At 33.9% G+C, this 17,580-nt stretch overlaps 1 protein-coding gene across 11 annotated transcripts in view; it reads left to right on the forward strand.

The window, feature by feature from the left end:
- The window catches only part of PUM2 (pumilio RNA binding family member 2), a 97,756-nt gene that overhangs the window by 22,015 nt on the left and 58,161 nt on the right, over positions 1–17,580 (forward strand). For 8 of the 11 annotated variants that reach the window (XM_043469292.1, XM_043469296.1, XM_043469291.1 and 5 more), the window contains exons 2-5: positions 4,449–4,517; positions 11,736–11,844; positions 14,708–14,895; positions 15,461–15,630. In XM_043469292.1, coding sequence (XP_043325227.1) covers positions 4,467–4,517; positions 11,736–11,844; positions 14,708–14,895; positions 15,461–15,630 — 518 coding nt within the window. In that variant the 5' untranslated portion in view covers positions 4,449–4,466. Of the gene's footprint in view, positions 1–4,448; positions 4,518–5,435; positions 5,561–6,467; positions 6,539–11,735; positions 11,845–14,707; positions 14,896–15,460; positions 15,631–17,580 lie in introns of those variants that run through there. The other 3 variants (XM_043469294.1, XM_043469300.1, XM_043469301.1) reach the window with 3 other exon arrangements.

Consider the following 17,580-nt stretch of genomic DNA (forward strand, 5'->3'; position numbering starts at 1 on the left):
AAGATCTTTGCTAATTCTAACTTCTAGGTCATCTTGGGGTTGGTCTTTCATTAGTTGACTTTTTCCTTAGTCAAGGTCACACGTTCCTGTTTTTCTGTGTGTCTAGTAATTTTGGATTGTGATTTAGTCTTTATGATTGTTTTTGTTCTCGTGGAACTCAAACCCCAAATTTCCATAACTTCTGTGGACATCAGCAGCAGACATTTCTGCTTAGTCCTTTTATCCATAATTGGGCTGCTTTCAGTCAGCCTCACACAAATGCAGTTGAGGGATTGTTTAGACATCTGAGTTGAATTTATGCACAAAGTTCAGTTCTAGACTATCCTCCAGTTTGTTATTTCCATTGCCTTCAATTTGTTTTTATATTTTTTCAGTTGTTGTTTAGTTACTAAGTCGTGTCCAACTCTTGTGATCCCATGGACTATAGCCTGCCAGGCTCCTCTGTCTCTGGGATTTCCCAGGCAAGAATACTAGAGTGGATTACCCTTTCCTTTTCCAGGAGATTTCTGACCCAGAGATTGAACCCACGTATCCTGCATTGGCAGGTGGCTTCTTTACTACTGCCACCAGGAAGGCCCATTTTGTCCAGAGTTAAATGCAGGAGGGTTTGGCCTGATAGGATCTACTCTTCCAATTACCAGAAAATGTGACTGATTTAAATTGTTTGAGGACAGTGACCATATTTTAATTCATTCTTTTCTCTGTAAAATCTTGCACACTGAAGATGCCCAATAGAAGCTTATTAATGGAAGGATGAATAAAGTTATCACTTTCTAAGAACTGTTAATGAATCCAGCTCTTCTAGCAAGTTAAGAGAAAAGGATGGCTTATTTGCTATCCATACATCTTCCATGTGTCTTCTTTGATATAATACCTGTTTAAATCTTTTGCCCTTTTTTTAATTGGGTTGGTTGGTCTCTTATTTTTCTTAAAGAATTTTAAGTGTATCTTGGACACAAATCCTGTATCTGACATGATTTGCAGATATTTTCCTCCTATCTGTAGTTTGTTTTTTCTAAGTATCTTTTGTAGAACATTTTTATTGCTGACGTCAAATTTTTAGACATAAGTTTTTCTTTTGTGGACTCTGCTTTTGATGTTGATCTAAAAACTCACTACCAAATTCAGGGTCACACAGCTTTGCTGTTTTCCTAGAAGTTTGATAATGTTAAGTGTTGCATTAGGTGTATGATTCATTTTGAGTTAATTTTTATATCATGGTGTGTGTTGAAGTTCATATTTTTGCATATGGACTTCCAGTTGTTCAAGTACCATTTGATGAAACAATTGAAGAACTTTTCTAATAGCTAACTTTTGAATGCTTATGTACCCAGACTTTTGTTACCTAATTCACTTTTCACAGCATGCCATGTAGAAGCTGCTGCTGCTGCTGTTTTTCCACGTGGAAATTGAGAAAAAATAATTTAGATTAGTTGTTTAGAGTTACAGAACTACTAGCTGTCAGAACTGTAATTTGAATCCAGTTCTCTCCCTTTCTAAGCCACATTAAGGAGAAGTCAAGGATTAAAATATGAGTTCATATGGTCAGAGTACAATTTAGAAAAATGGCAGCTTACTACATTTTAGAGGTTAGATTGTAGGGTGGGAAGATAGAAGATTGCAAGAGATGGTGGTGGTCTGACCAACCAGACAACTGAAAATTAAATTTAAATAAGGTAGGAGGTTGACTTTAATGATTGGATATTGGTATAAGAAAGGAAAGAATTAATTTGTAAGTGTAGAATACAGAAGAGTAAGATTGGAATTTCCTATGCTGCCTCCAGGGAATGGGAGAAAGGAAATACTTGGAAATACTGAAGAGGAGAGAGATTTGGTTTATAAATACAAACTGGGAGTGAGGTCCTGTGGATATAGCATTTAAGTATCAAAGCACTTAGAGTGGATTAGATTGCTTGGGCTAAAGGATAGAATTCTGAGGAACACTGACATTTATGAGTTGAGTAGACAAATAGGAGTTTGTGAAGAAGCCTGAGAAGAAGTAACTAGACACATAAGAAAGTAAAAAGAATTGTAAGAGAATGCCTAACAACAGAACAGCATTATAAGAAGAGAGGAAGTGCTTTGTAATATCAAATACTATGGAATTGTAAAGCGAGAGAACTGACTGGGAAAAATACTAAATAGGATTACATTGTAAGGCTCCAAAGTTTGAAGGCTGTGAGTTTGTAGTAGCTTCAGTTTTGAATGGTTTTCTCCAGCAGTACTTAACATTAGGAGGCAAAGAGACTATGACTTAAGAACACATTGTCACATGAAAGGTAAAAAGCAGTTTAAACTGTTAGAAATGGAAAAAGAAAAATATGCTGTAGTTTAGTTTGAGGAGAAGGGAAAAGAATTATTCTTTTAAGTTGTGGTTGATTTACATTATTAGTTTCAGGTGTACAGCATAGTGATTGATTATTTTTATAAATTATGCTCTGTTGAGAGTTCTTACAGGTAATGACTACCTGCTTGTGCTGTACAGTGCGTCCTTGTTGCTTCCCATTTCATGCACAGTAGTTTGCACCTCTTACTCTCACACCCCTGATCTGCACCCCCCTTCCTTTGGTGACCAGTAGCTTGTTTTTTGTATCTGTGAGATTGTTTCTGCCTTGCATGTATATTCATTTGTATTATTTTTTAGATTTCACATATAAGTGATATCATACAATACTTTCTGTGACTTATTTCACTAAGCATAATACTCTCTGAGTTCATCCACATTGTTGCAAATGGCAGAATTTTGTTCTTTTTATGATTGAGTAATGTTCCATTGTCTGTAAACACCACATGTTTTTAATTCATTTATCTGTTAAGAGGCATTTGGGTTGCTTCCATGTTTTGGCTCTTGTAAGTAGTGCTTCTGTGAACATTGGGATACATGTATCTTTTCGAATTGATGTTTTCTAGTTAGATACCCAGGAGTGAAATTGCTGGATCATATGGTGGTTCTATTTTTAGTGTTTTGAGGAACCAACATACTGTTTCCATAGTGGCGGCTGTACCAGTCTGCGTTTCCACCAACAGTGTACAAGGCTTCCCTTTTCTCCACATCCTCTCCAACATTTGTTATTTGTAGATCTTTTGATGACAGCCATTCTGATAATTGTGAGGTGATATCTCATTTTGATTTGCATTTTTCTAGTAATTGGTGGTATTGAGAATCTTTTTCATGTGCCTGTTGACCATCTGTATTTCTTCTTTGGAAAAATGTCTATTCAGATCCTCTGCCCATTATCTGATTTGAGGTGTGGGTTTGTTTGTTTGTTTGTTTGTTTGTTTTTGCAGGTGGTGGGTTTTGGTGTATTTTTATGTGTGGTGTATGAGCTGTTTGTTTTGGATATTAACCCCTTGTCAGTCATATTATTTGCAAATATTTTTCTCCCATTCTATTGGTTGTCTTTTCAGTTTGTCGGTTTTCCTGTACAAAAAGCTTTTAATTAGATCCCATTTGTTTATTTCTGCATTTATTTTGTCTTAGGAGACAGATCCAAAAAATACTGCTGTGATTTATGTCAGAGTGTTCTGCCAATGTTCTCTTCCAAGAGTTTTGTGGTTTCTTACATTTAGGTCTTTAATCCATTTTTAGCTCATTTCTTATGTGATGTGAGATAATAGTCTAACCTCATTGTTTTATGTGTAACTGTCCAGTTTTCCCAGCTTGTTAAAGAGACTGTCTTTCCATTGTATATTCTTGCCTCCTTTGTTGTAGATTAATTGGCTATAAGTGCATGGGTTTATTTCTGGGCTCTTTATTCTGGTCCATTGATCTCTGTGTTTATTTTTGTGCCGTTTCCATGCTTTCTTGATAGTTGTAGGGAAAGGAATTGTTTTTAAGGGAACCTTTGAATATTAAAAAATATCAAAGTTGATTAATTTTTTTTATCATTGGTATAAGATCTACAAATAATTCTGAGAAATTTTGAGAACTGAAAAAAGGAGTACAAAGTAATAATTTTATAGTAGGAACTACAACATTTTTTTAAAAAGAAGATAACTGTTGGGACTTCCTGATGGTGCAGGGAAGATTCTGGGCTGGTTAAGATTCTCTGCTTCCACTGCAGGGGGTCTGGGTTCAATCCCTGATCTGGAAGCTAAGATCCCACATGCCTCATGGCACGGCCACACACAAAAAAGATAACTGTATTGTAGTACTTGAGCTCACTTTTTCTGTTCGTTACTTCCCATGTATTCCTTTGCTCAAGAAACTAGTAGCAATTTCTTTTGGCACACAGAATAATCCAAGAACCCTTGAACCTCCTGGTTTTCCCACAAATTTTAGTGTTGATTGCTATGGTACTTTATTTTGGAAAACCTGTCTTTATAGAGAAACGGATTCTTGTCCATCTCAGCTCATACTGTAACATCAGTAATAGCAGAATGTAATATAAAAATAGTTGATGCAGTCTAAGATTTTTTTGTCTAATTTTGTTTTTGTTATTCAACAGGTTTGATCTGTGGATGAAATGAATCATGATTTTCAAGCTCTTGCATTAGAATCTCGGGGAATGGGAGAGGTAAATATTTATGAATACTAAGGATGTGTATCTCACTTTGTCTTTGAGCCACTGAAACTTGTTTATTAACTGTAAATCTTTTGAAAATAGTGGTGATATCTTCCAAATGATGTGGGCTTTTAAAATCTGTAGTTGTGGAAATCTCAGCCTTTTTTTTTTTTTTAAACTTTTAGCAGTAATGTTAGTGGGATTATTGTGTCTAGTTGATTTGATTGACCTGGTTAGATAATGTCATATTTTGGTAATGGACCATAATAACTTTGATCGAAAAGACCTCTCCTTGATCTTTGTCCTGCTGTTCTATATATGTATGCTATGTTTGCTTTAGCCACACTTAATTGTTCACTATTCTCTCACAAAAATTTCTCCTTGTTCATTGTTTGCTTAATAAACTTCTAATCCTCTGCAGGACTCTGCTGAAAAAAGGCTCTTTATCTGTTTGCTATTTGCAGTAAAGTTAATTACTTCATCTGACTTCTCGTGGATCTTCATACATACTTTTATTATAATACTGGTTACAGTTTTATTCATTTTATATTAGTCTCCTCTGTAGATTGTTAGCTTTGAATGATTAGCACACAGTGAGCACTCCTAATACTTTGAATTTTATCAGTCCTGTTTTATGATTTTCATTGGGGCATCCCATTTAACCTCATCACTACATAATTTAAGGCATCAAAAGTACTTAGTTTTCTATATACCTAAATGAATATTTAGAAAACTTTAATTGATTATGAAAGCCCTTGTGGTCACATTTTTGATTTATCATGTTCTGTAATACTAACATAGTGTGGAATTTGATAATAGAAAATAACCATGAACAGACCTAAGATGTGTAATTAACTGCTTGCTCCTGGAGATTATTTTACTTTGGTAGACCTTCATGAGACTCACTCCATCCAATGCTGTGCTCTTCAGATGCAGAAAAAGAGTCCAGTCACTCCTCTGGGCCACAAGAGGGCACCCTGCAGCTAGCTAACCCTCCCCTTCTTCAGAACAGCGTTTTCCAAAGAGTTTGTCATTTTCAGAGGACTGATTTAAGGGTGAGTTAAGGTGCTTAAGCATAAGTGTTGCCAAAGTAAACTTGTTAGTCCAGTGCTTAAGGTAAAACTCTGGGCCCTAAGAAAATTTGAGAGAGGGAATAATTTTTTAGTTAAAAGAAGACCTTGCAGCCTCCCTGCAGTGCAGTGGCTGCTTAGGCATTGTTTACACTCTGGGTGAACAAAAAGAGACAGTTCAAAGGGCTTTTGTTTTTTTCCTTGTTTCTTGTTTTCTTTGGTCTTTAGAAAGTAGGATAACATATCTTAAAAGCAAGTTTGAACAGTGTTTCAGCTTAGTCTGTAACAGACTTGAACTTACTTTTTTTTAATACCAAATATAGTCACACCCTTACCTTAGTTCTGTTTAGACCCCACAACACTTTACTTTCCAGATCTACATTGAGTGTGTATTTACAAATTGACTTTTTTCCTCCCTTTCTAAGTAGTAGTTGATAAACCCAAAGACATCTTTGTAGTTTTAAAAAGGGTGTCATGATCAGAAGTAGTACAGAGAGTTCAGTTATTTGGGGGGTAAGAGGAGGGGTATTTGAGGTTCTGGGAAAAAGAGACTGGGGTTTTTTTTTGTTTTTTTTTTTTTTTTGAGACTGGGTTTTTAAATGATCTAAAGCTTAAATCTAGGCTTTTCTTAGTGGAAATGTCAGATATACAGAGTAAAAGTGGTTAGGGTTCGGCTGTCTGGTTTTTTGGCAGGTAGTTAGAAGGTCATGCTTCTGTGACCATCTGGTAAAAATTTATTTTTTTTAATAAGCTGTTATTCACTAATTAAGTTTTTTTTCTTAACAGTTTACCAGCTAATTCTGTTACTCTAAGAGATAGTGAGAAACCTTCTGAGGTTTTTGTCTCTGGGTTCCCTCTCCCACAAGCCTTTCTATCTTTCCTCATCTCACAGGCAGCAGGGAACCTTCTGGGATTTCCTTCTTTGCCTGTCTCTGTCTCACCAGTCTTCTCCTTTCCTGACAGGTGAGGCTTGTTGTTTTATCCCAGAATTCATTCATTTTAATAAACTAAAAGCAGGCTTGAGTTTTCTAGAATTGCTTATTTATTTTTTCAATGCAAAATCCTTTTCTAATATATTGCCCTATCTTGACCTTTTTTTTTTTAAATAAAGCTTTACTTATTTATTATGTCTTAAGTTGTAAATCTAATGTACAAAGCACTGCGTTGTATATAGGGTTATTTTCAGATGTACTGGGTTATGTAGATCATGATAGCTTTTACTGACTCATCATCAGAAGGACAGTTTCTTCTGGTTGTTCATCCAAAATAGGAATAGATTTGTAATCATCCATTCATAAACTCATTCTTTCCAATTTATTCCATAGCACATTTTTGCCAGAAGGCCTACCCGTTTGTATTATGTCACGTGGCTTAAAAAGAGCAAAGCTAACCCACAGGAGGTTGAACTCATTTTCGTTAGCATGTTGTTTTAAAACTATACTACAGAGACACATACCTACCTATTTTTATATATAAAAATTAACAGGAATTCTGTGTGTGGGTGCATATATATACATACACTTTTAAATAAGAAAAAGACGCTCCTGCCTGAAGTTCTTTAGGGAACCCAAAATTTAAATTTAACTTTAAATCATTGAGTTAATGTTTTGGGGGAGTATTTCATACCTTAGTGTGGTAAAGCGCTCTCCTTTCTTTTCTGACACAGTAATATTTAAAGAAAACATTAAGGAAAATTTGTGTAGTAAGATCCCAGGTAGTATGGAGAAGTGGAAAACATATTGGAGAGAAGATTAAGGAGACTTCTGTTTTCTCTCAGGTCTATCACTAGTGCTATATGACCTTGAGAAAGATTGACTCTTTGAAGGTAGCAATAAGAATAGCATTTGTATGAGTCACACACATCTCTCAGATGCTCTGATCTGAGATGCTGGGGATAACTGGAGTGGAAACCAGCTGATTAGAGTTATGTCTGTTAATTCCTGTCTTAGCCATTCTGTCTGAAACTTTATCCACTCTAATGAATACCCACATTACATGGTCTGAATATCAAGATAGTATCTTAAGCTTCTATTTTTTTCATTATGGTTATTTGTGGCCTAATAACTGGATATTTTTAGAAATACTGATAAATTAGACTACTGTTGGAAAGAAACATCTGTGGTAGTTAAGTGTAAAGAATATGGGCTTTGTAATTAAGCAGTTATGTGTTCAACTCCTAATGCTGCCTAACTAGCTATACATGTATGTAATATTATATGTAATCTTGGACAGTTTACTTAACCTCTAATTCTGTGTCCTTATGCAAAATATAACTATTAGGCAACTGTTTTTTATAAGTGTAGTTTCATGGTCCCCCTAGGATACTCTAAGATTCATATTTTTGGTTGTGAAGATATTTATTGCTTATTTTGGCATATGCTCGATGCTATTCTAAATAGTTTATTTATGTTCTTGTATTCTAACCTCATATAAACTCTAAAACAGTAGCTTTATTATTATCCTTACTTTTCAGATGAAGAAACTGAGGCTGAGTTAATTATCTGGCCCAGTACAATAGTGCTTGAACAACAGATTGAACTCTTGAGTGCCTTGACTGTTTACAGTACTGCTTCCCATTGGAAGTGATGACATCTAATAATATTTGCTGTGATATTAAGGGGTATTGAGAATGTAAAAGATTTGAGAGTAGTGTGATTCGAAAACATTAAGTATTGATATCTTTTATTAACAGGACTAAAGTCTGGAAAAGCACCATTCTGCAGTTATAGAGAACTCCCTTGTGGCTTTTGTTTTCGACTTGCCTAATTGTTAGCATCTGTACCTTTTATTAACTTCATTGTAAATAGAGTCACCTTATATCCCGATTTGTTCAGACAGTCCAGATACATGTTATCATGGCATAATTGTTATTAGTACTCTCTTTCTCAAAACTGTCCCAGTTTGGATGTTATATGAACACTATAATGTAGACGTAGAGTCTTCAAGTTCTCTTAATTCTTAGAATTATGTTAATTTTTTGGTTTGGTGATTTTACTTGATAATTTGTATTAGAAAAATCTAAAGTGTAAGTGTAATTCATAGTATAAATTGTAGCAAGAATTTTATTTATTATTTATTTTGAAGTAGTATAGTAGTATACTGGAGTGTTGACTGATTTCTTTGGAGATGAAAAGGGCAAGGCATAAGTGCTTCTTTAAAGAAAGAACTAATGAAATGGTGGATAGTGGGGATTTGAATCTGTATGTCCACCTAATCATTTCTGAGTTGGAAGGACAGGGGAGTATGTTCTTGACAAGAAGTGCCAAGTTGTTTGACCTTGGTTTAGAGCTTTTGAGAATTAGGGAAGTAATATGAAGCAGTATTGGACAATGTATTTTACAGATCTTCAAGATCTCTTAGCGTTTCTTTTCTGTAATGTGCTTTTCCATTTCTGCTACAGTAAAAGAGTCTCCAGGGGCAAAACACTATTTTTATTGCTATTCTAACCACTGTACCTGTTAATCTTTTTTTTTAAGCTGTTCTATTTATTGCTTTCCCCTATATTTAGTCCATTTTAACTTAATTCTTGGCTAGTAGTTTCTCTAAAAATATTTGAAATCAGTGTCTGCATTGTCACAGCTGTCTCTGGAATGGTGATAAAGGCCTTTGTTAAGAGAACTGTTAATTTTGTTAACTACTGAATTGTTTGTCCAGGTAATTTACAAGTGCTTGCAAAATGGAGAGAGAGCCATAGCACAGTGCGTGGCAGAAAGTAGGCACGCTAAGTAAGTCCTTGGCATAGACTCCCCTCCAGGTTTTAAGTTTGGGTGTCAAAGCAGTGACCTGTGAACTATTGGAGCACTACGTGGAATCTTACCCCAAAAGACTGGAATAGTGTCCTCAGAAAGATTCTTATTTCTACTACCTCACAAGATGAGATTAGTTTGTTTTAGCCACTTCTGTGTCTAATAAATGCTTCTGTTAATTTATGATGACTTCATTTTTGATTACTTATTTGTTATCCTTATTTTGATATTAAAACACTTATCTTTATGAAGTATAGGATAAAAGTCTTACTCTTTCAAGAACCATTTTCTTCTGCCTGAAATGGCTTATTTATACAGTACTTTAAAGGGATTAACTTGGGTTTCACTGTGAATAGTTGTTCAATAATTTAAGTATATCAAGAGCAGTGTTTTAGTATTATCATCTTTATATTTTGTTTGAATATTTGCATGAAACTTTATAGTGAGATTTTTTTTAAAAAATCGGAACAACCAAGGTTGTATTGTACTGGAATCTTTGTTAGTATAGATTATTGTTTAAAATGCCTGTACTTTAGGGAATTCCCTGGTGGTCCAGTGTGTAGGGCTCTTACCTGACCTCGGTAGGGTTCAATCCCTGGTCAGGGAACTAGTATTCCACAAGCCATGTAGTTGTGGCCAAAATAAATCAACAAAATCTCTTTTAAAATAATAATAAAAATAAATAAAATGTCTGTACTTTAAATACAAATCATTTGCAGCTCAGGAAGATCCTAACATGCAAAAAAAAATTTTTTTTTAATAGAGAACTTAGTTTCCTTTAAAATTAACAGTATTTAGTTTAGCAAAAGATCCATAGATTAGGCATATGCCCAAATTGAATCCACCCCACTCCCCTCAAAAGCTGCTTATCCTGTTTTTGTGTTTGTTTTGGTTGGTAGTACTATCATTTACCTTGTTACCCAGATTGTAAAGTTTTATTCTTTTTAATCAGCCTCTTATTTTTGTTTGTATCCTATTGACTCTCCTGAATGTCTCTGAAATCCATTTTATTTTCTCAGTTCTTTCTGTCAGTGCCCTGTTTCAGTTCTTGTCATCTTGACTCTGTTGTAATTCTCCTGAATGATTTCCTTGCCTCTGGTCTAGAATATCCATTATTCTTAGAACTTTGAGGTTCCTCATAATCTGCCTAGATAGCTTTCACAGCATCAGCTCCCACATCTGTTCCTCCATCTCACACCCTGTTGTATAAACTATGCGTTTTCTCAAGTTGTGCCTTTGTCCATCACTTCTTGTGTCCTCCCCACCTTCCATTCACACTTTTAAACCCCTGACACACACATAGTCTTATCTCTCAAGACCCCATATAAGTTTCACTAAGTTCATTTTATTATAGGTGTTATATATTTGTGAGCTCTCTGAAGATAAGGTCACCATGCCCTTAAGGAGGCAAATACAGGTAATTTAGTATTACAAGTGTAGCAATAGAAGTATATACAAGCTTAATTATGAGGACCTAGTTATGGGCATGGGTTTGAGTAAACTCTGGGAGTTGGTGATGGACAGGGAGGCCTGGCGTGCTGTGATTCACGGGGTCACAAAGAGTCAGACACGACTGAGCGACTGAACTGACTGAACTGAATTATGGGCCGAGAGGGATGAGTGTCTTACACATGCTTACGTAAATGTCACATACATTGTTTAGAAAACCAGTCTGTTCTTTTCAAACAAACATACCCTCAGTCTGGTTCTCCTGAGTGTCAGGAAAGATAGACAGGAGAGACCTGGATGAACACTGAAGTCTCATTAGGAACTGACCAAAGGTACATTTTTATTAATCATCAAATGGCTATACCAACACAATTTTTATATTCCTGTGTGTGTTACAACATAGGATTGGACACAGGGCTTTGAGATTATCTCAAAAAGTATTTAAGGGTTTTCTTAATGTATCTCTTCCACCATCCTGCTTCCTGCTTTAGAATTAGATCGCTACTGTTGAGAACATAGGAAGAATTGCGAAGTTCACTTCCATTGAATTGTTAAATAAGAAGAATTGTCTGTCATTGAAGCTGTAGGATAGGAGATATTCCAAGATCAGTACTTGGAAGTAAAGAGAAAACTTTAATCATTTGTATAAATATTTTTATTATCTGTTTTAAATTTAGTAGGTCTTTTGAAAGACTTCATTAAAAATACCACATGACAGTAAAACCATTTGAAAAATGCAGAAGTATGAAGTTGACTTTTCAGGTCTAGAGTTATTAGAACCAGTATCCAAGCATAAATGGGGAGTTATTATTAACTAGACAAATTAGGAAACAGGGCACTCTTGAATTTTTGTTAGAGTTGAAAGCTAACGTATACCTATTGATGGTAAGTTTGCTTTCTGCTGTGTTTTTGCTCTTCGTAATTAGGATGAAATTTAAATGTAATAATTTTTTTCCTTCCAATAGCTTTTGCCTACCAAAAAATTTTGGGAACCTGATGATTCAACAAAAGATGGACAAAAAGGCATATTTCTTGGGGATGATGAATGGAGAGAGACTGCATGGGGAACTTCTCGTAAGTTGTTGGTGTATGTGTGAGAGTTCTGAATTTGTTTAATACTTGAATTTTTTTAAAACCCTACTGCCCCCAAACGATACCTTCAGAAACTTTGTGGTATCTTTGAGGATTTCATGTGTCCTCATAATACACATTTTCTTATGTAAAGTCAGCCATACCTAATGGTTCACTTATTGATTAGAAATGCTTGTCACAGTAAGATTTTATTAAGTTTTATTTGAGGTTAAACTCTGATTATAAAATTCTGAATTTCCATTAAAATACAGGACACAATTTAACCATAAGAATTTTTAAGCTTGAATTGTATCAGTGGATAGTGATCTATTAACTGCAGTTCAGACTAGCTTTATTAAACATTAGCCACACCCATAAAGGAAATAAACCCCCATAGTAAGATAGAATTCCCAGAAAGGGAGCAGACTTTGAATGTTTTTGATATCCATAGGTAACAAAGACTGAGGTCCAAGAAACTCTTAAGGGAAAAGGAATTGGAATGTAAGGAGTATAACTCATGGGGTGACAGTATTTATTGGTAAATTACAGAGCATACTTAAGCTATTCTTAAAATACTACTGATTATATTTTTAAATGTTTCTCATTAGTAAAATTTGAGATGTACATGTGAAACTTTCAACATGTATTTAACAAATAAGTTTCCGCTTTATAACTGAAAGCAGCTAATTAAAACTATTCAAGATGATCAAAGTAATATAAAATCAAGTTTCTGGAATTAATTTTATATTTTGAGTGTAAATTGCCAGGTACTTTATTTCTTTCCAAATCAGTAAGAAGGTTTTAAGTCCTTTACGGTTTTAAATTTTGTTCTTAAAAGTAATTGTTAAAAAGTTAGGAAAAGCTGAAAATTTTTAGTACTATTTATAATCAAAATGGAAAGAGATTGAAAACTTTGCTAGATACTAAATTAGATTAAAATACTGGGAATTTTATTTGCGTTCAACCAATACGTAATATAATGTGCCAGATTTGGAGAATACAAAGATAAATGAGATATGTGATCCCTGCCCTCAAGGAATTTTTTTTCTGGATTTGTATTAACCTATATAGATTGAACTTATATAATTTAAGTTATTCAGTTATTTGGGCCAGGATACATTTTCTCCATAAAAGGCACTTTCTTTGCTAAAACAACATGCTTGAAAATTGGATTGATACGCATGTTTTGATTTTTGTTTTGAAAGTTAAATGGTTAATTGCTTTATTTATCAGAACCAAATATTTTTAAAAGCATTCCAAAGCAAAACATTTTGAGCACAACATGGTAATGAGAGATATTTTCAAGATGAATGTTAGGGAGATATTTTTGGTATGTTGTATTTGGAAGACAACTGGTACCAACAGTAAAACATTTAAGCAACTGTGTATATATTCCTGATATATCTTTTTAGTGTCAAGTTTATAATTTTAGTTAATTCCTTGTATCACTCCCTCTCCCAACTTTTTTTGTTGTACGGATAAAATTTTGAAGATGAATATAAGTTTTTATCAGGAGACATGAGAAAATTAGAAATGGATTATTTTGTTTACTGAGTAAACATTTATTGAATGCCAAACATGTACAAATATGAAAATGACATTCCTTGTCCTAAAAGAGTTGTCATTCCATAGTTCTTTCCATGACCACAGGAGATTTTTACCATACACATATTTCCTTCTCAGCTGAGCTGAATTATTTGTGATTATTAATTTCATTGTGTTCTCCTGGCACTTTTAGGCCTTTGAGCGTACTGGTTTCTCTAACCAGAGTGCTTTCCACCCCCATTTTCACCTATTTTTTGCTCTCTATCCTTCATATCACTTCCTTTGGGATTCACTCTAAGACTGGGAAAAAGTGATGAATATGCTTTCTCTTCCCCATAGTATCCTGGATTATTTTTATTGAAGTGCTTTTACTCTTACTATGATCGCTTCCTGTTAAACCTATAATCTCTTAGAGTTCAGGGACTGTTGTGTTCTTAGATCCCACATACATACCACAATGCTTAGCATATTGGTTCAAAATTTTTTTCTGCAAATCTAGGTGAGTCTTGCCTCAAATGTTTTTATGTTCATATTTGCTTTCAGATCTTAAGTATTGCCTTTTTTATCACAAAATATGTAGAAAAGGTATTTGTACCAGATGGATAATTTTTTTTAAAATAAATGAAAAACTTTTAGACTAGAAGGATTTTTTTTAATTAAAGAAATTTTTCTTTAATCTTTAAAAAAGGGATCTTTTTTAAAAAAACTAAGTGATACTTAGTCTTAAAGACTGTGATATTACTGGCTTTTTTGAATGAACTTAGTCATCTATGTTTATAGCACTACAGCCATGTATTCTGAATCTGTCCAGTACATGACTGTGATCCTGAGAAGTGCCTCCGTCAATTTAGGAAGAGTTATTTTTATTTCAGGTTTTATCTCTAAAGTTTTTTGGTCTGAATCTGTCCAATACATGACTGTGATCCTGAGAAGTGCCTCCGTCAATTTAGGAGGAGTTATTTTTATTTCAGGTTTTATCTCTAAAGTTTTTTGGTTTGAGTTGTTCTGAATTGACAGTAGAACTTTTTAATAAGAGGCTTAAAAGCAGTGGAGAATTCAAATTGTTTCTATTGCCAGTGACTTTTGAATTTGATTATTCTTCAGATAGCCTTTTACCTGCTTTTACCAAATGACTTTCTTAATCTGTATTCTCAAGAAATGTCTAAAGGGCAGTGAGTCTAAACAGATTGAAGATGTTTTTTTAAGTTTACAGTAACATTCAAAATAAAACTATGCTGATTTTTCTTTAGTATATTGATGTGAATACATTTTGGTTAGCTTAAAAGTACAAATTTGTAATTGTTTTCTTTTTTCCAAACAGACCATTCAATGTCCCAGCCCATTATGGTACAGAGAAGATCTGGACAGGGTTTTCATGGAAACAGTGAAGTAAATGCAATATTGTCTCCGCGATCAGAAAGTGGAGGCCTTGGTGTGAGCATGGTAGAATATGTATTAAGTTCTTCTCCTGCTGATAAATTGGATTCTCGATTTAGGAAGGGAACTTTTGTGAGTATTTTGAATTAAGAAATGTTTTTAAGTTGCTGGATGGTTATTTGATTGTCTTTAAGTCAGTTTCTTATTCTGGCCCTTCCTAGAATTAAAGATAATTTTATAGCTATTGGTGCTCTTGTTTTCTTCTCCTAGCCACTTCTTGAAATACACGAAATTGTAGAACCACTGGGAACATTTATAATCTTAATCATGTTACCAAAACAATCATATTAATTAAAAAACAAAGTTTGTAAGATTAAAATTGCTTATTTGTGGTAGTACTTGATACGACGGTTAAAAAAACAAAATCATCTTTCATTAAGTAGAATTTTAATTTCACTTGTGGTGTTACTGCTCTTCTAGCACCGCTATAGTTAAGGTTGCCTTAGCCCTTCTGTTATAAATCACTGGTTTGTACTAAATTTTTTTGGCCTTTGATAAATTCGTTGACTACAAAATTAAAATAAGATTCAATGTTTTTATTGTTTACATGCACTATAGTGTAGTTTTAGGTCACCTTGTGGTGCCTTTTTTTGTGTTCTATTAAATATTCAGAATCAAACAGATTCTTTTTCCTCAGGGCACTAGAGATGCTGAAACAGATGGACCTGAGAAAGGAGATCAAAAAGGCAAGGCTTCTCCATTTGAGGAGGACCAAAACAGAGATCTTAAGCAAGGAGATGATGATGATTCTAAAATAAATGGCAGAGGTTTGCCAAATGGAATGGATGCCGATTGCAAAGATTTTAAGTAAGATTTTCACTTTCTCAAGAAGAAAATCATATCTCTTTAGGGATTATTGCTACTAGCTGATATGACTGATTTAGGTATTTTTCCAACTTTGGGTTTTTTTATTTCCCTTTGTACCTTGTATTAATCTGGAGGAAGACTTAAAATTTTTTATAAGGAGTATTAGTTAATGATTATGTGCCATTTTTTAAAAAGATAAGTCTTCAAGTTTCTCTAAAACAATGCATTCCATTAAGTAATGTTAGAAGTTGCTATTACCTTTCTACTAATGTGGTAGTCTAAATTTTAACTGTTTTCTCCCTGCTAAAGTTTAGTGAATTTAAGGTTTAATCTGTGATTTTTCTTGGCAAACTCTTCTTGAGTTTGCTCTTAGCACCTTTCTGTAGAGTTTTCTCTTCCTTCTATCTCTGTATTGTATCCTATCCCCCTTTTCTGAGTTTATGCTGATACTTAATCATATTCCTGAAATTAGGACAGGAGGAACATATCAGACTTCTAAAAATTAGTGTTAAGTTCAGAATTTAAGTTCAGTTGTAGATTTTTTGTTGTCTCTTTATGGCAAGTATTTCTTTTGTTCTAGCCTTTGGACTTAGATTAGGCAGTGCACATTCATCTAAATATTAGGGAGTTGTTTCTTCATATCCTGAACTTTATACTTCAGTAATCAGATGCTTTGGGGCCTATACCTGAAAATAGTTGTTTCTTTGCGATCTTCTGAACCATGAAATATCAGTTAGTTGTTAGGTACATGTTTATGTTTATTACCTTTAATTATCAAAAAATAGAGTAACAATACTTCTTAAAAACAGTGCCATTTAAATCTGTTCTAAATGCAAAAAAGCATCCAAAACCAGTAAACCTCTTTTGACAAGAAATAAATTTAATGCTACTCAGTTTGTTTTAGAACCTTATTCTGATTTGCTCTTCTGCTATTACCTAATCTGTGTTCAAGGGCATGCATTTAAAACTGAGTTGATTATAAACCCTGCAGAGTATACATTTATAATTGAAGTGTTAATACACCATTAACTATAGCAAGAAAATAGCACCACTCATAGCATAATGACTTCTTCTTTTGAATCCTCTACTTTTTTTTTTTTTTTGCTGTATTAGAGTTGTTTTGTGTGAAAGACTATATTTCTCCATATTAATATGAACTTTACATTCAATAGCATTCTAATTCCATTAAGTTTGTAGTATGTTTTTTAAAGTGCTTATAAAGTATTTCTGATGCAATATTGTCTTCAACAGTATAAAAACATTTCAGAGTAATAGCTGTGGTCATATGGTCACTATGGTAGCACATCATTATTACATACATTAACTGATATATCATCTGTTGGAATAGAACTGAAAGGAGTGAAAGAAATATATCAGGCTTTCGTTGTTCTTTGTTGTTGTTGGAATATGATTGCTTTACAATGTTGTGTTAGTTTCTGCTATTCAATGAAGTGGATCAGCTATATATACACACACAGACGTACTGTCTCTCTTGGACCTTCCTCCCACCTCTTTCTTTTTTCCAATGGACTGATTTTAAAGAAGATCCTTTCAGTTTTATTTTTCTTCCCATATATTCTGAATGAAAAGCCTTTGGATTATTCACATGAACATTTTAATTGTGGATAAAGGGGAAAGGAGTTTGAAATTTCTTCTCATGTTGCAAGGACAGTGGTTAATTTTGAAATAAAATGTAAGTCCACAAACCTAAAGTATCTGGAAAACAGTTCTTGTAATTAATTGCTTTGTGAAATGTTCTGTACGTGTTAGCAGATTTATTCCATTGTAAAGTACCTAGAAGTGGGGCAGTTACATATGGATAACCGTTGACATTGAAAGACAGGTTAAAATAGTTACTACCATTTATTTAATGTACTTATATTTGAATATACTATGAAATGATAGTTCCTCAGAATGAATTTACTTCTTGTGAAGGATAAGATCTTATAT

Source organism: Cervus canadensis, chromosome 5 (assembly GCF_019320065.1).
Source record: "Cervus canadensis isolate Bull #8, Minnesota chromosome 5, ASM1932006v1, whole genome shotgun sequence".
Lineage (NCBI taxonomy): Eukaryota > Metazoa > Chordata > Mammalia > Artiodactyla > Cervidae > Cervus > Cervus canadensis.